At 54.6% G+C, this 23,856-nt stretch overlaps 2 protein-coding genes across 2 annotated transcripts in view; one reads left to right on the forward strand and one right to left on the reverse strand.

Moving 5' to 3' along the window:
• Positions 1-189: 189 nt before the first annotated feature.
• On the reverse strand, positions 190-22,504 carry RSPH1 (radial spoke head component 1). Its single transcript, XM_081300687.1, has 9 exons — positions 22,369-22,504; positions 19,752-19,865; positions 19,549-19,654; positions 14,215-14,305; positions 13,827-13,962; positions 11,154-11,225; positions 5,439-5,598; positions 4,481-4,618; positions 190-429 (listed from the first exon to the last, which is right to left on the reverse strand). The coding sequence occupies exons 1-9, from the start codon at positions 22,420-22,422 to the stop codon at positions 377-379; spliced, it is 924 nt and encodes a 307-aa protein (XP_081156813.1). The 5' UTR covers positions 22,423-22,504; the 3' UTR covers positions 190-376.
• The window catches only part of SLC37A1 (solute carrier family 37 member 1), a gene marked incomplete at its 3' end in the record, with an annotated part of 66,881 nt that continues 65,354 nt past the window's right edge, over positions 22,330-23,856 (forward strand). Inside the window, exon 1 of the mRNA XM_081300679.1 lies at positions 22,330-22,469. The remainder of the gene's footprint in view (positions 22,470-23,856) is intronic.

Below are 23,856 nucleotides of genomic sequence, written 5' to 3' on the forward strand. Positions count from 1 at the left end.
CTTGAATACCCGGACAAGGACATTGCAAGGTCACTTGCTGGCCTTGTTTCAATACTGTTGTGTCTCAGGGACTAGGGAGGCCTGAGGAGGGGAGGGGGTAAGCAGGGCGGTAGGTGGGGTCAGAGCCCACACCACACTTCTCTATGGCTGACCTTCCTTCGACCTTCCTTCCCATATGGGGGCAGTTGGTGGAACCATGGGGCCAAGCCGGAGGAAACAGTTCAAGGAATTGCAGCAGAGACTGCTTCAGAAACAAAAGATGACGGGAAGATTTATTTCAATTGCAAACCAACTTAACAAATGACTAAATAAGAAAGATTGGCCCTAACTGCCCACCCGGCCACCTGCTGCAATCTGGACCTTCCCCCGCTGGATCTCAGTCCTGCAGATCCGATTGTCTGCCTTCTTCTTCTTCAGAGCTCACATTTCCTGAGAAGAAAAGGGAAATCTGAGTATATGGAACAACCACCTGAACAATAAAAGCCACGTCCAAGTCTCCAAGGGGCCCGAGCCAGGGCAGCCCTGCTGGGAGAGCAGGAGTGAGCGCTGCATCCAGGACGGCAGCCCGGCTGGGATCAGAGGCAGCGGGAGCAGCCTTCTGTGGGAGGGCCCCCTGAGCTCACAGTGGGCCTTCTGCAGGCCCCTCCAGGCCCCTGGGCTTGGCCCAAGGACCCCATGGTGGGAGGAGGGTGAGCCCCACGCTCCGCCTGCGTGTGGCTCTGGCTTCATGCTCAGGCTGCTCACCCTGGTGCTCCTCACCCTCCTGCTCCTCACCCTGGTGCTCCTCACCCTCCTGCTCCTCTCCCTGGTGCTCCTCACCCTGGTGCTCCTCACCCTCGTGCTCCCCACCCTCGTGCTCCTCACCCTGATGCTCCTCACCCTGGCGCTCCTCACCCTCGTGCTCCTCACCCTCCTGCTCCTCACCCTCCTGCTCCTCACCCTGGTGCTCCTCACCCTCGTGCTCCTCACCCTGGTGCTCCTCACCCTCGTGCTCCTCACCCTGGTGCTCCTCACCCTCCTGCTCCTCTCCCTGATGCTCCTCACCCTGGTGCTCCTCACCCTCGTGCTCCCCACCCTTGTGCTCCTCACCCTGGTGCTCCTCACCCTGGCGCTCCTCACCCTCCTGCTCCTCACCCTGGTGCTCCTCACCCTCGTGCTCCTCACCCTCATGCTCCTCACCCTCCTGCTCCTCACCCTGGTGCTCCTCACCCTCGTGCTCCTCACCCTGGTGCTCCTCACCCTCGTGCTCCTCACCCTGGTGCTCCTCACCCTCGTGCTCCTCTCCCTGGTGCTCCTCACCCTCGTGCTCCTCACCCTGGTGCTCCTCACCCTCGTGCTCCCCACTCTGGTGCTCCTCACCCTCGTGCTCCTCACCCTCGTGCTCCCCACCCTTGTGCTCCTCACCCTGGTGCTCCTCACCCTGGCGCTCCTCACCCTCCTGCTCCTCACCCTGGTGCTCCCCGCCCTCGAGCTCCTCACCCTCCTGCTCCTCACCCTGGTGCTCCTCACCCTCGTGCTCCTCACCCTGGTGCTCCTCACCCTCGTGCTCCTCACCCTGGTGCTCCTCACCCTCCTGCTCCTCACCCTGGTGCTCCTCACCCTCGTGCTCCTCACCCTGGTGCTCCTCACCCTCGTGCTCCTCACCCTCATGCTCCTCACCCTCCTGCTCCTCACCCTGGTGCTCCTCACCCTCGTGCTCCCCACTCTGGTGCTCCTCACCCTCGTGCTCCTCACCCTCCTGCTCCTCACCCTGGTGCTCCTCACCCTCCTGCTCCTCTCCCTGGTGCTCCTCACCCTGGCGCTCCTCACCCTCGTGCTCCTCACCCTCCTGCTCCTCACCCTCCTGCTCCTCACCCTGGTGCTCCTCACCCTCGTGCTCCTCACCCTGGTGCTCCTCACCCTCGTGCTCCTCACCCTGGTGCTCCTCACCCTCGTGCTCCTCACCCTGGTGCTCCTCACCCTCCTGCTCCTCTCCCTGATGCTCCTCACCCTGGTGCTCCTCACCCTCGTGCTCCCCACCCTTGTGCTCCTCACCCTGGTGCTCCTCACCCTGGCGCTCCTCACCCTCCTGCTCCTCACCCTGGTGCTCCCCGCCCTCGAGCTCCTCACCCTCCTGCTCCTCACCCTGGTGCTCCTCACCCTCGTGCTCCTCACCCTCATGCTCCTCACCCTCCTGCTCCTCACCCTGGTGCTCCTCACCCTCGTGCTCCTCACCCTGGTGCTCCTCACCCTCGTGCTCCTCACCCTGGTGCTCCTCACCCTCGTGCTCCTCTCCCTGGTGCTCCTCACCCTCGTGCTCCTCACCCTGGTGCTCCTCACCCTCGTGCTCCCCACTCTGGTGCTCCTCACCCTCGTGCTCCTCACCCTCGTGCTCCCCACCCTTGTGCTCCTCACCCTGGTGCTCCTCACCCTGGCGCTCCTCACCCTCCTGCTCCTCACCCTGGTGCTCCCCGCCCTCGAGCTCCTCACCCTCCTGCTCCTCACCCTGGTGCTCCTCACCCTCGTGCTCCTCACCCTCATGCTCCTCACCCTCCTGCTCCTCACCCTGGTGCTCCTCACCCTCGTGCTCCTCACCCTCGTGCTCCTCACCCTGGTGCTCCCCACCCTCCTGCTCCTCACCCTCGTGCTCCTCACCCTCGTGCTCCTCACCCTGGTGCTCCTCACCCTCCTGCTCCTCACCCTCCTGCTCCTCACCCTGGTGCTCCCCGCCCTTGAGCTCCTCACCCTCCTGCTCCTCACCCTGGTGCTCCTCACCCTCGTGCTCCTCACCCTCGTGCTCCTCACCCTCCTGCTCCTCACCCTGGTGCTCCTCACCCTCGTGCTCCCCACCCTCGTGCTCCCCACCCTCCTGCTCCCCACCCTCCTGCTCCCCACCCTCCTGCTCCTCACCCTCGTGCTCCCCACCCTCGTGCTCCTCACCCTCATGCTCCTCACCCTGGTGCTCCTCACCCTCGTGCTCCTCTCCCTGGTGCTCCTCACCCTCGTGCTCCTCTCCCTGGTGCTCCTCACCCTCGTGCTCCTCACCCTGGTTATCCTCACCCTGGTGCTCCTCACCCTCGTGCACCTCACCCTCGTGCTCCTCACCCTCGTGCTCCTCACCCAGGTGCTCCTCACCCTCGTGCTCCTCACCCTCGTGCTCCTCACCCTGGTGCTCCTCACCCTCGTACTCCTCACCCTCGTGCTCCTCACCCTCGTGCTCCTCTCCCTGATGCTCCTCACCCTCGTGCTCCTCTCCCTGTTGCTCCTCACCCTCGTGCTCCTCTCCCTGGTGCTCCTCACCCTCGTGCTCCTCACCCTCGTGCTCCTCTCCCTGGTGCTCCTCACCCTCGTGCTCCTCACCCTGGTGCTCCTCACCCTGGTTATCCTCACCCTGGTGCTCCTCACCCTGGTTATCCTCACCCTCGTGCTCCCCACCCTGGTGCTCCCGACCCTGATGCTCCCCACTCTGGTGCTCCTCACCCTGGTGCTCCCCACCCTGGTGCTCCTCACCCTCGTGCTCCTCACCCTGGTCTCCTCTCCCTGGTGCTCCCCACACTCGTGCTCCTCTCCCTGGTGCTCCTCACCCTCGTGCTCCTCACCCTCATGCTCCTCACCCTCCTGCTCCTCACCCTGGTGCTCCTCACCCTCGTGCTCCTCACCCTGGTGCTCCTCACCCTCGTGCTCCTCACCCTGGTGCTCCTCACCCTCGTGCTCCTCTCCCTGGTGCTCCTCTCCCTGGTGCTCCTCACCCTCGTGCTCCTCACCCTGGTGCTCCTCACCCTGGTTATCCTCACCCTGGTGCTCCTCACCCTGGTTATCCTCACCCTCATGCTCCCCACCCTGGTGCTCCCGACCCTGGTGCTCCCCACTCTGGTGCTCCTCACCCTGGTGCTCCCCACCCTGGTGCTCCTCACCCTTGTGCGCCTCACCCTCCTGCTCCTCACCCTGGTGCTCCTCACCCTCCTGCTCCTCACCCTCGTGCTCCTCACCCTCGTGCTCCTCACCCTCGTGCTCCTCACCCAGGTGCTCCTCACCCTCGTGCTCCTCACCCTCGTGCTCCTCACCCTGGTGCTCCTCACCCTCGTGCTCCTCACCCTCGTGCTCCTCTCCCTGGTGCTCCTCACCCTCGTGCTCCTCTCCCTGTTGCTCCTCACCCTCGTGCTCCTCTCCCTGGTGCTCCTCACCCTCATGCTCCTCACCCTCGTGCTCCTCTCCCTGGTGCTCCTCTCCCTGGTGCTCCTCTCCCTGGTGCTCCTCACCCTCCTGCTCCTCACCCTGGTGCTCCTCACCCTCGTGCTCCTCACCCTCAAGCTCCCCACCCTGGTGCTCCTCTCCCTGGTGCTCCCCACAGTCGTGCTCCTCTCCCTCGTGCTCCTCTCCCTGGTGCTCCTCACCCTCGTGCTCCTCACCCAGGTGCTCCTCACCCTCGTGCTCCTCTCCCTGGTGCTCCCCGCCCTAACGTCCCTCTCCCTCGCACCCCCTCACCCATGGCGCCCCTCACCCTGGTCCAGGTCGTAGCCGTACTCCCGGGCCTCCTCCGGGTAGATGTCTTGGTCTTCGCCCAACGGCCTCAACATGTCCATCTCACCCTCATAACCCTCGGGCATATCCTGGGCTTCCTCCTCTGATTCTCCCCGGCCTGTCACAAAGCCAGCACCAGAAGGTGAGGACAGCGGGTAAAGAAGGTGACCAGTGCCCGGGAAGCTCCCTGGCGTGGGCCTCCCTCCTCCTGAGAGCAGCCCTGGCTCTCTTCCAGGGCCCCCCACCCAGCTGCAGCCTGAGCCCGGCCCACACAGCACTCCCAGCCCCACTGCAGCAAATGGCTGGCGATGGCCGCCTCCTTCTGAGGATCTGGATATGAATACTGAGAAAGAGAGACCTCTGTGCCTGGGGGCTCCTGAGCTGGTTGTGCAACCATTCAGTAGAGTCCAGGCGTTAATCCCAGAGGGAAGAGAGTGCTGGCGTGACCCGGCTGCGCCTGAGCGTGTCCCGTAAACTCACTTTCCAGTTATCGGAACCAGTACTTAGCCAGTGCTGATCCAACTGTTCTCTACTGAGCTGGCTCTCGACCCTAGCAAGGGGGGAGTTACCCGATTAGAGCCCCCCTCACTTTCTGTGGCATGTGGACGACACCCTGGGTGACACTGTGGTGGGGGGTGCTGCCTGGATCTTCCTCCAGGAAGGAACTGTCACCAGCACTGTCACCCGGCCAACATGCACACGCCATGCTGCCCCTGACGCCTGGGTCACAGGAACCCGGGCAGCTGAGGCCTGCCCGTTCGTGGGATGCTCCTCCGTCCCCTGGATCCTGTCTTGTCCGCCTCCTCTCCCTGAGGGTGGCTGATCCCAAACGATCACCCTGACAAGGTCCTCACACCACACTGGCCCACGGGCCACCCCCGGGAGCCCACCACACAGGTGAGCAGGGCGCGCGGCTCCCACAGACTGGGGCTCCGCACCTTCAATTCCGACCACCTCTTCCTGGCCCGGCCCCTCAGTGGGGGGCTGCTCCTCAGCGAGGGTCGGTGTCCACAGGGCCAAGTCTGTGATTTTGGTAGCTTTCCACTTGGGGACCATAGTTATTAATGTCTCCTCTTCTTCCTCCTCTTCTCCTCTTTCCTGTTTTAAGTACAAAAATGTAAAATTCACCCACACTTATATAACCTTGGTTTGAAACATTAAAAGCAAAGACCCTCCTCCATGGTCAGACCAATCTCCCGCCACCCCGGCATGAGATGAGAAGGAAGACCAAGCAGTGCTGCTGGCCTCCAGGCCCCGTGAGCTCCCAGGCCCGGCGTCCCAGCTGTTGGCAGGAGCTAGGGGACAGCCCAGGCTGCAAGTCCCCTCCAACCTCAACGCCGGCTCTGATGTGTTTATATAAACAACAGAAAGAACATCAGCATCAGACAAGCCCCAAGAGTGACAAGAGGGGTAAACATGGAAGTCCTAACGTCAACAATTCTGGGCAACAGCATCCCAGGAAAGCGAAACGAGAGATCAGCATCTCTAAACATGGAGCCTTTTGTAACAACATGTAATTCCAACAATTGTTGGCAGCCCACATATGTCAATTTTGACAAGCATATTTGTCTACTTCTCAGTTCTGTAATTATCACAAAATTTCAAAAGGCTGAGCATCTACCCTATAAATGTGGCAGTCTCACTGTCGCACAGATGGTAATACCTGTGGAAAGAGCAACACTCGTCTTCCTCTGAGTTGCTCAGAAATAAATTACTCTACTTGGATTCAAAGTGTCTGAGTTCCCTCACCAGGAAGGGGACACCAGTGCTCCAGGACCGCAGGGCTCAACCTGACCTGCAGCAGAGCCACCCGGAAAGCTCCTTGAAACCCAGACTGCAGATCCACCTGCAGAGTCCATGCATACATTCAGTAGTCTGGGTGGTGGCCTCTAGGCGCATTGACACTGACACTCCTGGTCCAGGGTCCCCACTCTGGGAACCTCCCCAGGGGCAGCGGCCCTCCACGCACCAGCACATCCTCCACCAGGATCCCAAGCTCCTGCCTCCCGCTGCTGGGAGGTCACAGTGGCAACTGCTGCTCATAACTGAGTCCCTCCCAAGGGACAGCCTCCACCAGAAATGCTGCAGAGCCGGGGGCCCCACACCACCGTCCACGGTAGCAGACACCTGCTGCCTGGTCCCTGCTGCCCTTCAGCAAATATTGAAGAACCATCCCAGCTTCAGAGTTCCCCAGGTCACCTGAGAGTTCCTTTCCGCTTCTGCCCAACCTGCTTCCCTCACTCCCTCTCAAAGTACCGACCCCGGAGCACCGATAAAACTTGCACGCACAACCCAGACTCCTGGATTCTGTCTCCTTGGTGTGATGGACTAAATTATTGCCTCCATCCCAAAACAGAAATTTCTGTTGTTTAAGTCAGCCGGCTTGTGGTGTTTTGTTAAAGCAGCAAACTAATACACTCAGGAACCTGGTGCAAGGCATATCGTTTCAGAGGAAGGAATGGAGGGAGGAGGAAGGGAGGGAAGATCACTTAGAAAGAAGCACTAAACACAGGACTTTTGTTAGAAGGGGGGTGGTTATCTAAAGTAGCTAATAACAAAGAAGATCAAAACTTAAAAGCATGTCACTTTCTCCCCACGAAGGCCATAGAGGAGCCATGGACAAGTCTGCACCACAGGCACCAGGGGATGGAGAGAAGTGTGGGGCAGCTCTTGCAGTACTGCAGTCCACCGGAGACCTCCAGCAGTGTGGCCCACAGGCACAAGCCCAGTGCACTGGTCTCTACCACCAAGATCCCCTGGAGGTTTTCTATTCTATGAATTTGTTTTTCAAACTGTGATTCACAGTCTGCTAAACTAATTTAATGACCCAGAGGGGTTTCAACAAAGGTTTTAGATTTGGGGGGCCATTACAGTGTGTAATGGTCAATTTGACTGAATTAAGCGATGCCAAGGATGAATAAGATTATGGATGTGTCCGTGAGGGTGAGTCTAGGAGTGATTGGCATGTGGGACAGCCAACTGAAATGGAGACCCTCCCTAAGCATGGGCAGCACCGCCCAATAGGATGGAGGCTTGAATGGAGTAAAAGGTGGAAGAACAAGGGAGGGCAGCAGATGCAAGCTCCATTCTTCTTGAACGGGTCCTTGATTGCTTCTGTGATCCTCTGAGGATGTAGGACTTTCCCTTCTTCTCTTCCAAAGGGGACTCTTCAGTGATTCTCCAGGAGGCTTAGGTCGCAGACAAGTGGCACCATTGATCCCTCCTGTTCTGGGGCTTCAGCCTCTTGGACTGCGCAGCTACTGGTTCCTCCAGCTCTCCAGCCTGCAGACGGCCACTGTGGACTGTCCAGCTTCTGGTCACGTGAGCCAGCCTAATAAGTCCCCCTGCTATAATCATCCTTCCTGTTGATCTCTCCCGCTAGAGAGCCCTGACCCATACATGGCGACTGCAGCAGGTGCCCGTTCTGCCTTGGCAGCGTGAAGGCAGCGTAGGCAGTGTCCGTGGGCCAGCGGCTGGGTTCTAGGACTAATAAATCTATTTGCAAAAACAAGAGGTAGGCCCCTCTCCTAGGACTGGGCAGAGGGAAATGGCGCAGCTGCTGTAGGAAGCATCCAGCAGCCCCTCAGAAAGCTAAGCAGCAGGACACCATGCTGCCCAGCAGTGCCCCCCAGGTAACACCCCAAGACTAGAAAAGGCACTCGGACGGGGCCTGGTACACCCGTTCACAGCAGCATCTTCACGATCACCACAAGCAGAAGCCGATGACGACCATCGACAGAGCATGGATGAGCCCGTCCTACAAGACAACGAATGTCACTCTGTCACAAAACGGAAGGAGAGTCTGACATTGGCCACAACGCGACTGACCCTGGAGGACAACACTACGTTCTTTGTCAAGTGAATAAGCTGGTCACAGAAGGACAAAGACTGTGTGAGTCCATTTGTATACACTATCTAGAAAGAGCACATTCATGGCACAGAAAGCAGGTTCAGTGCCACTGGGGAAGCGGGAGGGGTGACAGGGTACCATTGCCAGGCGGGCATTTTCCACTGGGGGGGTGGACAAGACTCAGAGTGTGTCCTTAGTGCCACCGAACTGTGCGCTTTGACATGGCCAAATGCAGGCTGAGGCAGAAGGGTCACTGGAGCAGAAGTCGGAGCCAGCCAGGACAACACGGTGACATCCTGTCTCAAAAAACATGGTGAGCTGGGGTGTCACCCAGTGGTAGAGCATTTGCCTACAACATCCAAGGCCTTGGGTTCAAACCCCAGCACCGCAAAAAAATAAAATATAAGCAAGTTTTGTTTTACAGATCTATACAAACACATTACACCCACAATTTTATTTTATTTTATTTCGGTACCAGGAATTGACACCAGGGGAGCTACACCACTGAACTATATCCCCTGGCCTTTTCAAAATTTTTTATTTTAAGACAGGGTCTCACTAAGTTACTTAGGGCCTAACTTGCAGAGGTTGGCCTCAAACTCACAATCCTCCTGCCTCATCCTCCCTGGTCATTGGGATTACCAGTGTCCCAACGCACCTGGCTAAATCCAGGATTTCATTAAAAGGACAGGAGGTGGGCCAGGCTTGTCCCGTGGACTGTGAGCACTTCAGTTGATTTACCAGCTCCTATGCAGGGGACATGGCCCCCTCACTGGGGGAAGAGGACAGCTAGGCTTTCTGTGTCACGGTCCTTGGCACCCAGGGGTGAGCACTGCTTCCTGGTGGTGCTCCCCGAAGAGCAATGGAATGAGGAGCTTGTGTCAATCCCCCTTAGACGTTCTTGACCTTGTTTTTCTCATCACTCTGAAATACGGGCTTCTGACAACTGGTGCCAGGAGGGCCCCCACTTGGCTGTTTCTCCGCACTGCCCCTGGTGGCATACCTGTGGAATCACAGTAGGACTACAGGCTGATTCTTACCAGTGGGGGCAACATGCTAGATTCACAACCAGGTTCTTTTGGGGGACAGGTGGGAGGTGTCCAACCCCGGGCAGCCTAGCAAATGTACCAAATGTGTCACCATCATGTTGAACAATGAGGCTGATGGCTTTTCCGACTGTGTGTCGTGGCCATATTCAAACATAATTGCAGCTTGCTAGAGAAGCACACGGTGGGACAACACGTCCCACTCCCCTCCACTTCTCCCAGATGCAGATGGCTTGTGGAAGCCACCTTGAATTGAGTGGGGCACCTGGGGTCCCTGAAGAGACCGTGCTCAGGGCGGTGAGGCCTCCGTTTTAGCTAACGTCAAGCATCAAGGCCTGTCGATTTCTGGTTAGCCAGGACCTGACCCTGGTTGGTGGCTCCTCTTAGCTGCATCAGAGGGGATCCAAAGCAAAACAGCAGACACACAGCTAAGAGGTCAGGTTTGTGTGAGACCACAGAAGATTCTGGTCACTGAAAGGAGGTGGACAACTACTCTGTAGACCACAGAGGACAGTGGGTTGTTTGGGGGAACTGAGCAGCCATAGCCAGAGACAGGTACAGGAAGGGCAGCATCCCAGGAGAGGAGTCAGGCCAACAGCAGGTGCTCTGGAGACCACACAGTCCCTGGCCACTCAGGGGACAGCTGGGAGGGCCTGAGCATCCACTAGCCATGGCAGGTCAAGGGGCAAAGATGCCTTCAATTTTAGCATCTGAGAGAGTTTAAGGAGAAAAATGAGAAAGTCAGGTTTGAAAATTATCTGAACACTGAACACAAAAACTGGTTCTGAATTCAGTCAGGATTTAAGCTGGGGCCTGCAGAAGGTAAAGGAAGGACATTCCCTACAGATGATGTCAGGCAGGAGCCCTGAGCAGTGCCAAGCAGAGCCCCTCAGTGAGCAAGGGTGACCTGCCTTCATCTCATGAGCACCTTAAAGTGGTGGAGAAGAGTCAGGGCCACACAGTCCCCATGGGTGATGCAAGCCAATCTGAAATGGCTCGGCCACAGCTGAGAGAGACGGCAGCCCACCTGACCCATAGTTTCACTTTCCACGGTTTCAGTTGCCCACAGTCCACCTGGTCTGAAAACATCACATGGAGCATTCAAGAAGTAAACAACTAGTAAGTTTTAAAGTGAACATCGTCCTGAGGAGTGTGATGGAATCTCATGCAGTCCCACCCTGCTGCACCTGGGACCAAATTGTCCCTTTGTCCACGGTGTCCAGCCTGTCTATGCTACCTACCCATCACTCACTCAGTAGCTGTCTAGATGACCCAATTGTCCATCATGGTCTCACAGTGTTCAAGTGACTCTTATTTTTACTTAAAAATGGCCCCAAATCACAGAAATATCCAAATGCTGGCAATTTGGATAGGTTTAAGAAAAACTGCAAAGTGCTTTGTTTAAGGGGAAAAGTTCTCAATAAGAAAAGAAAAAAATAATATGTTAAGGTCACTGAGATCTGTAGTACAACAGGGTATGCATGTGGAGACTGAGGCAACATCCACATGACTGTACACAGACTCATGTCATGCTTGCTGTATGTCATTTCTGGCCTTGCTAACCTCTTGCTTCATAAATAAAACTTCATGGTGACTGTGTACCTCCAGGGAAGAGTTCAGTGCTGAGTCCCACCTGAGCTCACGCAGACCAAGGAGAGCTGGCACAGCGCCCCTCACAAATCACCCTGACCAGCAGGATCCATGTCACTGCCCAGCCCTTCCTCTGAGCGCGCCGACGACAGCCACTCTTCACTCACCGTGTCTGTCAGACGATACTCGCCATGCTGCTCACAGCCGATGTCAAACACGTACTTTCCGGGGCCGACAGGCTACGAGCAAAGAGAACCCCAAAGCACATCACTATCGAGGCATGACACCCAGCACAGAGCCCACCCCACACCACGTCCCCGGGCCAGTCCAGCAGGATTGCCACGTATGTGTCCTGTCTAGTTATTGTGTAAAACTTCAGCCACGTTTTACTAGTTTATAAAAGTTGACCTATTCATACCTACAGTTTGATGAGTCTGACCCACAGGCAAACTCCCGAGAGGGCCGCTGCCCACGTGCTGACACCTCCTCTGTGACCCCATTGCTAGTAGACAGGGTCATTTAAAACACTGTGACACTGCAATGTGACTCCATCCGTGCCCTAGAAAGACCTCCCGCCACAGGGCCAGCCATCAGCCTGGCTGTCCTCCACCTGAGGGAGGGGAACCCCCTGTGCTCGGTGACCACTGCTGACACCTGCTGTGGGGGGACAGGAAGCCGGCTCTGAGATACGTCCTCAGGCACATCTCCAGAAGTGAATTCCCGGACTAAAACATTCATGTATTCTAACCAGAATGAGGCTTGAATAATTTTCATTTCTACAGAGTGAGTCTCCAAGTCCTCAAACCCTTATTCTTCCTAAACATTAACATTTTGTTCTATCTTTATGGTTTTTATGTAATAATTGGAAATCTCATAATTCTAAGTTATACCTTTTAGGTTATTAGCAAAGGTATTTAAGATTTTCATAATTTTTGATTGTATAAATGGGATACCATAATTTCACATAGGTATGTTTTGGGTTATGATCAAATGAGAGTAGTTAACATTTCTATCTCCTCAAACAATCTTTTAAATCTTCGATTAACATGTAATGATCATATGTGTTTATGGGGACTGTTTAAATCATATGGAGGAACGTGCTTTATATATTAAAAGTTGCGCCTATCCTAACCCCCTTTGTCATTCATCCCCTAAATTTTCTTTATACTGTTTTCTATTTATAAAGGATGATTCTTATGAATTTAAGTCTACTAAGCTTTTTTAAATGGATCTGATTACTAAAGCCTCTTCCTCGTTCCTGGGAAGCACCCACCTCTGAAGGCTGAGGGAACCCTGAAACCTTCTTTCCCACATGGCCACCCAGTTGTCCCAGGCCACTTCCTGACGCCACCCCGTCAATCCCTCATCAATTTGAAATGAAGCCACACCCAGCACTTGAGTGCAGTGTCCCCTGGGACCTGCCTTAGACTCTCTGTGCTTCTTTGTATCTCCACCAGCAAGGACATGAATGGGCCATTTTCTGAGAAGCACAAACCAGCACTAATGCTGTGAAAAGTGCTTCAGCTCACCAGTGCCCAGGGAGACGCTCGGGCAGCAGGGGGACCTCTGCCCCGACCATGGCCAGTGCTGGTGAGAAGGTGCGTGCTCCTGCTGCTGGAACTACCGCCTGTGGCCAGTCAGCAGAACCACTGTGGTGTGAAAGCTCAGCACTCCCTCGCCCAGCCTCTGTGCTCTATGGTCCGACCTAGCTAAACCCTCCCAGCAAGGCAGGGCTATCATCCGTCAGTTAAATAGCTCCCTTGCAGTTCTAGGGTCCTGCGACACCTCTATCTACAGAACAGGTGTGTGCAGGTGAGCCCAGGGAGGAGGAGGCCTTTACAGACAAAATTGCTAATAAAAGTAGAAGCAGAGACAACAGCAGATTGGTCATTCCAGCGTCACCTCCCTGGTCAAGGTGAGAGCAGAGGGGCCTTCCTCGCCCGTCAGCCAGAAACGGCTGGGGTTTGACTCCACCCTCCCTTCCCAGGTCCCCGAGTGCCACTTGTGACCTTAAGATCTCCTAACTGGAGGACAAAGCCTGCATTTTTACTCCAGTTTCTCGGCTCAGCCTCATCTAGCTCACTGATTCTTCCAAATCAATGCTTCGGGCACAAATGACGTGCAAAGGACAAGTGGTGGGCTTTCAGAGCCTGAGGGGAACCCACTCCGTCAGCCAAACTCAGTTGACGCCCCGGTGTCAACTCCAGCCCATCCACTTGCTCAGCAAACGCTCTCGTCAGGGAGTTTCTACTCTGGATCTGGTCGAAGCCACCACAATGCCCAGGTGGCAGGTTCTGAGCTCCTCAGGGTTCCTTCACACCCTGTGAGAGCCAGCTCTCTGCGAGCAGAAACGGCCAAACAGGAGGCCTCCAGAGCCAGGCAGGCACTCTGGCCAGCCTGCAACCCCCCGCCCCCCGCCCCCGGCCCTGGGTGGTGGGCTGGCCTGCAGCAGCAGAAAGCAGCTCAGGGTCTTCCTCCCCAGGGCTGCAGCACCACCCCTCCCAGGGGAGACAGAGCCAAAGCATCCACAGACTGAATCCAGGAAATAAAGACCTGATGCCTGACCTACCAGGAAGCAGGGACACATAGAACCAGAGGGTAGGACGTCATGTCATAAAGACACACAGGGCTCTGCCGGAGGATGAGGCGACAGCTACTGAGGCAGAGAAGCAGGCCAGTGCCCCCCCCGCCCCGCCCACCCCTGCCCTCTAGGCGTCAGTGGGCTGGAGACACAGCGGTCCACCCTGTGATTTCAGTATTTTCCATTCAATCCCACTTGCAGGGCTAGGGAAGGGGCGGCTGCCCAGCTCATCATCAGATCTCCCTTCCCACAGACTTACATTTTTGTTCATGAACTTGCCCTGGTACCTGTGGTTCAGGTGAACCAGCTCGGCAGCGCCCTCCTGCTGTCCATTCACCCAGGTGCCGACGTACTTACTGCCCGTGTCTGCATAGAAGTAGGTGCCTTGCCCGTGCCTGGTTAAGACAAGGGCCCAGTGCATCACCTCACCTCCTGAAAGGACTTCCGGGTTCATGGCTGACCGTGAAATCACAAGCCATTTGGGTCCAAACAGAGGAAGCTTGGGTTCCACACCTCCCACAGGCCATTAAGATACACACTTGGAAGTGGACTTTGGTCACGACTTTGCTGACAAACCCTAGCAACTGAACACCTCTGTCACCGTGTTCCTGTTCCAGAATAAGCCCTAAGGCCGAGGGCAGACCAACCTTTGGTGAGCGAACCAGTCCCCGGTGTAGGTGTCATTATTAACGTAGTAGTACACGCCATGGCCGTGCCTCTGGTCGTCTGCCCACTCCCCTGCAAGGAACAACACAAAAGCAGGCCCAGGTGAGAAGCAGGGAATGATGCCCTGAGCCACGGGCTCAGGAAATTCCACAGAAGAGAGTTTGAAACCCAGGGGTGAAGGCCGCAGCCTCCTCTGACTTCCTCTGAGCCCCTCTCCCTGCGCCGCTGGCCTGTGGTGGCCGAGCATTTTGGAGAGCAGCTAAGAGAGAGCTGGGTTGGGTTCCCTAGGCAGGTCTGCTGCAGTGTGTGCCCGTGGGCCACAGTCATCCCCGGCACCTACAGGCAGGGGCCTGGCGAGATCCAGCCAAGCTTGTCTGGCCTGCTGCCGGAGATCCTGATGCCAGGCTCCGTTCTTTGCCCTCGGCATCCAGCGGCAAGTCGGTCAAGCTCAGGGGTCTAGCCTCGGCACTCACCAGCTTCCCTCCTCCACCCACCGAGCCTCCAGGCTCAGAGAGTCCTCTGTGTCCCCTTCCCTGGCCTGCTGGCCTTGCCCACTCACCTCCACACTGGCCTTCCTAATTACCTGAAGACTAGATGGGAAATAAGGAAATTGGCAACGACATCACAGGCTCACGACCCAGCCCTGCAGTGAGGACTAGAGCAAAGAGTGTCGATTAAAGCCTGTGCTGGAAAAGTGAGAAGGCCTACAGCTCCCACGGTCACCTCCCCAGGGCTGGGGGGGTGGCTGGGGGGCTTAGTGTCAGCGTGTGCCTAGCACGCACCAGGCCCTGGGTTCAGTCCCCAGCACTGTGAGAACAGAAAAAGAAAAAACGGACCTATCACCAATAACAAATCATTAAGCTGAACAGAGCTTTCCTAGACTATGAGAACTCAACAGCTAAGTCTGATAAATGTGTTCATCAATGAGAAAAGACGAAATCAGCCTTCTATTATCTCTATAAAAATATTACAAAATTGTTTTCTTATGGAGAGGTATTCAGAAAGTATTAGATAACCATGGTGGGAAAGCTGGTCTTGAAGTGTGTCAGATATTAATTTATAAAAATTACTGGCAGGAAGCCCTGGGTTCGATTCCCAGTACCATAAAAATAATTAAAAACCTCAGTTACCCTTGGACTGTGTTGTGGTGGTATTTTTAAATGTTTGACGTATCCTTATTTCTCATTAGCAGTAGAAATTCACTTCTGTACCAACTTTACATCCTTTTTCTTAAGGTAATGAGGGCCCCCAAACTTGGATAAGCTCCTGGCTGGCAGGAACGGTGGACACACACCCACGTGGAGGTAAGAGCCCAGGGTGTGCCCAGAAGATGCCAGTCACCCACAAGGTGTGTTTCCAGGAAAGACCCGAAGTCTGTCCACAGAAGGCACTGCTACACGTTCTTCAATCCCTTTAGAATTTGTCCAGCAACAACAGTGTCCTGAGCACTTTCTGAAGAACATGTTCTGATGACACTGTCTTGGAGGAGTGTGCACCAACTTGGGGACAGAGGCTGGCCTGTGTGCCATCCATAGAAGGCGGACAGCAGCAGAGCCCACTGCCTGAAAAACAGCTCAGAAAAGGGTGGGCTTACCAAGGCCAGGTTCCCAGATGAGCAACGGGGGGCAGAGTCAAACATTCAAGAAATCCGCGAAACAACACATTAGGTACCTGAGGTAGCCATGAGGACATACAGCATGTGCAGATGTCCCAGAGGAGTGGCCTGCATCATATAGAAGTGCAGAATTGGCTTCTGTGAGCCATTGGGGGCCGGCTCCACGCACCCCTGGGGAAGACACCTCAGCTGGAACAGTTACATCATTTGGTTTCTTCCCAGCAAAAGACTGGGACAAAATGACTACATCTCCCTTCTCTTGAGCACGTGAGCTGGGATCCAGGGTAGCGCCATAAGAAAAATGTACTACATATTTTGCACACATTTTTAAGAAGTTAAAGAGGCCAATTAAATTACAAAAGACACTAAATTTTATGCCAATGGGGTCTGGTGAATACATTTTTTTTAAGTCCTACTCAAAGTCAGAGACTCTGCCCAGGGCAATAAGCCCTGTACAACTGAGCAGGCAGTTTGGAGAAAGGTCACCTGCTGGGGCGTCTCGAGTGGCCATGAGCCAAGGGAACGACATTCAGAAGCTTCATTAATACTACTTTAATTATGCATTTCACTCTTTTCAAAGCCCTCCTTTCACTGACCCTCTACTTCCTCATCATTCTGGATCTGGCAACAGAAGTTTTATAATTTATATTTCTCTTCAGGAGTAGCCCCTACAGTTGGTTGGCTGGTTGGGGTTGGGCCTTCCTCTGGGAGAGCAGGGGGTCAGATGCCAACTCCGCCATTGTCACCAGGGCTCCCAGTCTGGCATTCTGGGGATTAGAGACTATTTAAAAAGAAAGGCTCCCACACGAAGCTCTCCTGTCCTCTGAGATGCTGGTAAGCCAGATCCCAACACTGCAGGCCCAGCCAGACAGAGAAGGAACTAGCATTTACGCAACATCAGCATGCCAGACACAGGCTGGCCTCGTGCACTTGGTATATGCAGAAACCGACATGGCCTGCCGGACACAGAGACTACGTGCATTGCCCAAGTCGCAGTGGAGCCCCAGAGAGAATGGAACTCCGGCACGTCCAGTTCCAATGCCATGACTCTCCTCTGCAAGTCCCCTCTCCTGGAGTCCAGGCTCACTGCTCCTCAGAGCTCCCAGCCAGGCCACCATGAAGCCATCGCAGCGCGTGTCTCTCCAGTTTCACTGTGAAACTGCACTTTCTTTAGTTCTGTGTGACAGGCAACAAGACAGCATGCAGTAGTGACGCCCCTTCCCCTTTCAAGCCTCACAGGTTGAACCGGCCTCATCCCCAAACTCCAAAATGGACAGAGGTGGTCCAAGGGCCTCTCTGACATGTGGTATCCGTCCACCCCCTTCAATCTCATCTCCCACCACCCCCGGGCACCTGCAGCCCAGGAACACCTCCCAGCTCATCTCCTGCAGCTCTGGATCCGTACACCCTCCTCAGCGCCCTCCTCAGACCCGTCTGAGCCGCAGGGAGGCCAGTCCTGGGCCCTTACGCTGCATGGTCCTGAGGCTGAGCACACTGCCCTGTAGGTAGCCATCCTGCTATGGCAGTTAGCCCAAGTACACTTCATGGATCAATCAGTCACAGTTAGACTTGGTGATTAGAAGATCTTTGACTTACTGAGCCCACAATATCATAGCTTCTGACTTGAGATTCCATTACTGTCTTCGTGAAATGAGACACTTATTTAAGCTTTAGTCAGAGAAGAAATCTCTGGACAGTGACTACACCTCATGCCCCTAGGTTATGAGACCATCTGGACCCTTCCATTCTCACCCTGTGTACCTCTTCATCTGACGATTTATCTGTCTCCTTTGGAATAACCTTCACAATAACCCAGTAACAGTAAAGTTTTTCCCTGAATTCTGTGAGCCATTAAATCAAATCACCAAATATGAGGAAGGGGTCACAGGAAGCCATGATTAGCCATTAAAGTGGACAGAAGAGTGGGTCGCCTGGCATCTGAATAGAAAGCAGTCTTGTGGGGCTGCGGGTGACACTAACTCACTCTGGGCAGTCAGTGAAGCATTGGGCGGAACCCCGGGAGCCCAGCTGTCAGCAGAGCTGGAGACGGCTTGGGCTTGGTGTGGAGACCCATGCACTTGGTGTCCTGAGTCATATGCATTTTCCTTTAGTTAGCTAATCTCCATATTAAGAGTTCCTGCAAAGGCTTATTCTGAGTATTTTTTTATTTACTGTTTATGTTGTCTGAATTGTATCAGCATTCACACTAAAATTAAGATTGAGATTGGGCTCATAAGGAATTGGAAAGAATTAAATTAAGCCCTAAAGTGTTTAAAGTTCATTTAAAAAGCAGATGGTGCTCATGCTGGCGCGGGCTTCTAAGATTTAGGAAACAATCCAACACAAACTCCACCTCTAGTGGGGCAGGCACATACCCTCTCCAGCTTGGCTCAGAACCGACAGCATCCCCTTTCTATAATCACCACTTTTCCTTGCTTTATCTAGGACAGGACAGGTATGGTTTGGATAAGTGTCCCCAAAGGCCATGTGTTGAAGGCGTGGCCCCTGGCCTGTGGCACTATTGGGAGGTGGTGGGACCTTTAAGAGTGGGGCCTAGTGGAAGGAAGTTAGGTCACAGCAGCGTGCCCTTGAAGGGGACATTGGCACCCAGTCCCTGCCTGTCTCCCTTCACCTCCTGGCTTCCATGAGGTAAGAGATTTGCTTCACTGATCACTCCACCATGATTCACAGCGTCAGCTGACACTCAAAAGCAATGTGTCCAAATGACCATGGACTAAAACCACGAGCCTGAAGAAAGCCCTCCTCCTTTTCCATGATGGTCTCAGGATTGTGTCGGGGGGACAGAGAGCTACCCACACAGGAGCATGGCTGCACGCGAAGGACACAGCGCCTCAATAAGAAGTGATGCTGTCACCTCGTCATGTCATGGTCTTTGCCAACGGTCACTGGGCAGGGCTCCGTGTGCTCCCATGTGCTAATGTCGTCCTCAGGCTGCAGGCCAGGAGGCCAAGGGAGGAAAGACAAAGACAAATGCAACACCACCTGTCATCGCCACACTCCAAGGTTGGGATCTTTTGGAAATCTGATGGCAATCAGATAACCTTTTCCAGGGGAAGGGACAGAACACAGAATTTTGCATTCAGTTCCCAAAGGTGCACAGCCTACTCCCCACCTGCTCTCTGCCAGCTCTGTGATATGACTATTGCAATCACACTAGAGGATGTGGTGCAGAAGGGCAGCAATGAGGTCCCTAGAAATAAGGTGGCACAGTCATCTGTGACATAATGTCAGCATGTGAGGAATGTTGGCAGACAGGAGCTCCACTTAGCAGTGAGCCCCCTCGCTGAAGGGAACCATGGGGTCTGAAGAAGCCATGTGTCCATCAGAAGAGGGGCTGTAGGGGAGGAAAAACAGCAAGGACTTCAGGGGGCGAATGCTACAGAGCACCTGGAGCCATGGAGCCCTGTGACACCTGTGGCCTGTGCTCCCAGTCCCCAGGTCTCAGAAGGGCATGGGCTGGCAACAGGGAGAGTCAAATTTCCCACTGTAGTTACAAGGTTTCTTGACTGCTGGGCCAACCCTGTGAAAACAGGAACACTATTTGTGTTTACTGACTGATAACATGAAGAACAGTAGGCTTTCTGTATACTACAGTACCCACAGATGAGTTCAAAGATAGAAATAAAAAGGCAAAACTAAGAACCTCTGCAAACCAGAATGTGATTGTGATAACATTTACCTTCATATCTGGACCCATCAGGATATATAAACGTGCCTTGACCATGCTTTTTATTTTTAATATATTCTCCCATGTATCGGGCACCATTTTTAAATTTGTAGATCCCCTGAAATACATCGATTGTATAATTGATATCATTCCTGAATTTCATATTCATTAATAATCAGTAGGGAAAACCACCCGCCTAAGTCACTGATTCTGACCTGGCCATGTCTTTTACCAAATTCATAGTTCCCCTCATAGGTGTCACCATTGGGCAGTCTCGCCTTCCCGTGTCCATGCCGTTCACCTGCCTCATTCCGATCCCCTTCATATTCCTGGGTAAAAGAAATTAAGAGAATTACAGGTAACATTCATTACAGTATGCTAACTACATGCCAAGCATTTTGTACATATTGTGCCCATGAATCCTCCCAAAACTCGGCATACATTCAGTTACTCCATCATGCAGGTGATGCGGGTGACCAAGCCTGCTGTGAAGCAGCACTGGTCCAGGGTCACACAGCTAGGGTATCGGTGCATGTGGGAGCCTCACTTCCCCCAACACGGGGGCTTGCAGTGTGCTGTGCTGATTGACCAGTGTGTGCAGAGTGCTAATGTGCTCTGCTGTTTGTGGGAATATGCTTCTGCAGTAGCACAGGCAGCTGGGGCAGGTCTGCAGCTGCAGACACCTCCCTCTTCACATCACCCAATAATCCAGCACTAAAAAAGCAAATGTCCCAAGAGAAGTCAATCTTCCTTCAAATGGCACCTAGAGTATCTGTAACCTGAAGAGAACTTTGCCCTGCAAGGAAATTCTGACAGCAGGGAGAAGGGTGGGAGGGTGCTGGGAGTACAGGGGGCTTTACCTACTGTGTTCTAACTCAGCAAAGTTTATCTGCTTTTCAAACTCCTTATCACAAGACTAAGAGTCAAACACTCATAGCCTAAGTTGAAATAATTGAGTAGCTGTCTAAAAGTAAATTGGGCTGGAGGCGTAGTGTAGTGGCAGAGTGATTGCCTAGTGTGCATGAGGCTGTGGGTTTGATCTCCAGCACCAAAAGCAAAAGGTGTTGTGTGCCTGTAATCCCAGCAGCTACAGGTGCATAGGTAGGAAGATGCTGGACCCTGTCTCAACAAAAATAAATAAATAAACACAAGCTTGTAATCCCCCTATTTTTCCTATCCTTCATAAAATAAACATTCCATAACACTTACTACATGAGTGGGGAGTGCATATAATGACATGGTGGAAGCAGTATAACTTAGCCTGGGAAGCTGACAGCATCATTTGCAGAACTTAAATATAAACTGTAATATTTATTTAAAAATTAAAAAACAAAAAATCTTTGAAATCATGGAATTGGCTTTTGTCTCGATGTGCTACAAGTACAGACATAGTACAATGAAGACTTCAGAAACAAGCCACCCCCTAATTCTTGACCTTTTCTAGTAGTGCTTAGCCCAGAAATTCTTGCCAAAAATAAAAATTTGTAACCTTATATATTTGTTTCAGGATTAGTCTCAATCAAGACATACAAAGGCCCATCTCCCATCCAAGGCCTCCTACTACACCCAGTACTGAGTTGCTAAGTGGCTCATCAAGAGAAATTCTCTAAGGTGACCCCAAATACAATCTGAACTTCAAAATTATGGACACGGAATGGTTACAAATACAAATCAATAGAGCCATTTGAGGATACAAACTAGAGAGCTTTCTAGACAGGTATTGTAGGTTGGATCTTCCCAGAAGCACACCTTGAATAAGTTACTTTTTTTAAGTGCTTACACCAGAAACCTAAGGCAGAGTAGGGAGAATAGACAGGAGAGAGGAAGCAGCTAAGCAAGAAAGGAATTTCAGGTAAAGTATCAGCCTCAAACTCATTGCACAGAGGACTCTGGAGCCGGGATTTCACTGCAGCTTGTTCTGCCTGTTGCACTAGCTAGTGGGGGTGTGAATCCCAGGCATTGGTTCTTCAAACTGGCCAGGTGGCTCCAGGCATAGAAGTGCTAGCTTTGAGCAGCAAGTCAGGCAGAAGCTGGGACATTGGTGCCCAGAGCTGGCAAAAAAAAAAAAAAAAAAAAAAAAAAAGTGTGAGCAGGCACCAGTAGCATTACAGAAGAGGTGCTAGATTTCTTCGTTGATTCTGGAACTCTTAACTCTGTATTGCACAGACATAGAAGCCAAGGTTCCCAACCTGGCAGCAGAGAGGGGTCTTTACCTGGCTTAGGGAAGAACAATGTGCCCACACAAGCCCAAGCCCAAGTCACTTCAGTGGACCTGTATATCTTACCTCCTCTCTGCCTGCCTAAATGAGAGAATAATCCCAACGACCCTGTTCAGGTCAGAGGAAACAGGAAAGTAAGGGCCTGCGTGGTGATGTCTCTGGCCCCTCCTGAGCGCAGGGCCTCTCAGCACCTCTTGGAGGCTGCCAGGAAGCAGCGTTCCTCCACTCACGTCACCCCTGCGGGGTCAAAGCTCAGTTAAGAGAAATGGCTTATTCAAGGGCGACACCGCAGCTTGGGATGATCGGGTCATCTAAGGACATGCCTCCACTGTGGTTAACACAAGGAGAAGGAAATTCCAAAGCCCCGGGCTGGAAATCTTCGCCTTTAATGGGAGGCGGGATGGGAGTGGGGAGCGCGAGGGGAGGTGGAAACCAGACGTCACGGCGCTTCACCTCTCGCCGTCCGGGACGCAACGCCGCCCGGGAGGCCCGCGAGGTCCTGCCGCCGCCTGGGGCTGCGGCTCGGCGCTGCTGTCGCCCGCCTGGGCTGCGGCGCCCGACCCCGGAGGCCCCCCCACTGCGCACTCGGAAGCCCTTCCTGCCGGAGGCTCACCCCGATGTCGTTCTCTCCCTCCTCCTCCAGCTCCTCGGAGCCCAGGTCCGACATGGCCTCGACTCAGCCCGGATCCCCGCCGCCGCGTCGCTAGCCAGCAGGTACCCGCCACCCTCACTGGCGCGTCCGGCGTCGCCATGGAGACGCGCCCCCCACCCTCCCCAGGCCGGGGAGGGGCGGGGCGAGAGTTGCGGGGAGGAGCCGGGGCAGCCTGCGGGCCACCCTAGCAACGGGAGGGCGCCTCGGCCAATCGCCGCCCACGAGGGGTGGGGCGGTGCCCAGTGGGCCGAGGGGCAGGGCGGGCGCGCCGCAGCCGGGAAACCGCCCTGGCAACGGGAGGGCGCCTCGGCCAATTGCCCCCGCGAAGAGGAAGGGGCGCGGCGGGGGCGTGGCGGAAGGCGCGGGGTGGAGCCTCGAGCGACCCTGGCGTTGTCCTAGCAACGCGGAGGCGCCGGCACCAATCGCTTCGCGGGAAGAGGAAGGGGGCGGATCCTGGGCGAGCCCGGTACCCGGGAGTCTCACCTGGTCTCAGCGTACCTGGCCCGGAATTTAGGCTGCTGTCCTTGACGCCGCAAGGATTCACTTTGGAGCTGGGCCCGCAGGGGGAAGGGCTCCCGGGCACTTTCCAGCTCTCGAGCTACCCCACCTCGAGGCCTCTGTGTCTTCCCGGGATGCCGCCTCCTTCTTCCCTGTCCAAGCTCTTCTGCCCCTTCGGTGTTAGTGGTCCCCAAAGATGTGTGCGCCACGTCTTTTTCTCTGGTTTGTAAACGCCTCCTCCCTTCTAGAGGCCTGTTCTGGCCTCAGCAGCTGCGCCTCCACACTGACATCCACCGGTTGAACACCCCCTCCCCGACCCCGCGATCAGCCCACTCGTGGCCACTCTCAGGTGTCCTGCACCCAGCTCCATTCCCGTCCTCTGGCTGCCGGCACCTCCACTCACACAGCCACCTGATACACTCAGCCGCCAAGGTCCCTGGATCTCCTTCCTCTGCCGTCACCCAGACTCAGGCCTCCCTACTCTCCCACCAAGCCAGTCTCTCTGCCTCCTGTCTCTGGTCTCTTACCAACTTCACACGCCTCCTGTGCCCCAAACCCAAGTACAGACAGTCTCACTCTCAAGCACTCCATCTCTCCAAGTCCCCAACCTCCCCTCCCTGCGCTTGCTGCAGATAAACCAAACAGCATGTTCCCAAAGTACCTCCAACCTCCGGCCTCCAGGCCTGTTTGCCTGTGCCGCACCCTCTCCCTGGAATGCCGCCTGCTCCCCACTCGACCTGGCAGAACTCACATCCATTCTTCACAGGCTAAGGAGCTACTTCCCCAAAGAAGCTCCAGACTCATTATGAGAGGACCCTGAAGGAGGGAGAGGGGAATGGGGCTTGGAGGAGGAATGATCTTCAACCCCATCCATCCATTGTAAAGGTCTGAGAGTGACAAGATTTAAAATTTAAGTGGCAATTTTTAAATAATACTTAATCGGAAGTAAAA

This window comes from Spermophilus citellus, assembly GCF_964194105.1.
Source record: "Spermophilus citellus genome assembly, chromosome: 7".
Taxonomy (NCBI): domain Eukaryota; kingdom Metazoa; phylum Chordata; class Mammalia; order Rodentia; family Sciuridae; genus Spermophilus; species Spermophilus citellus.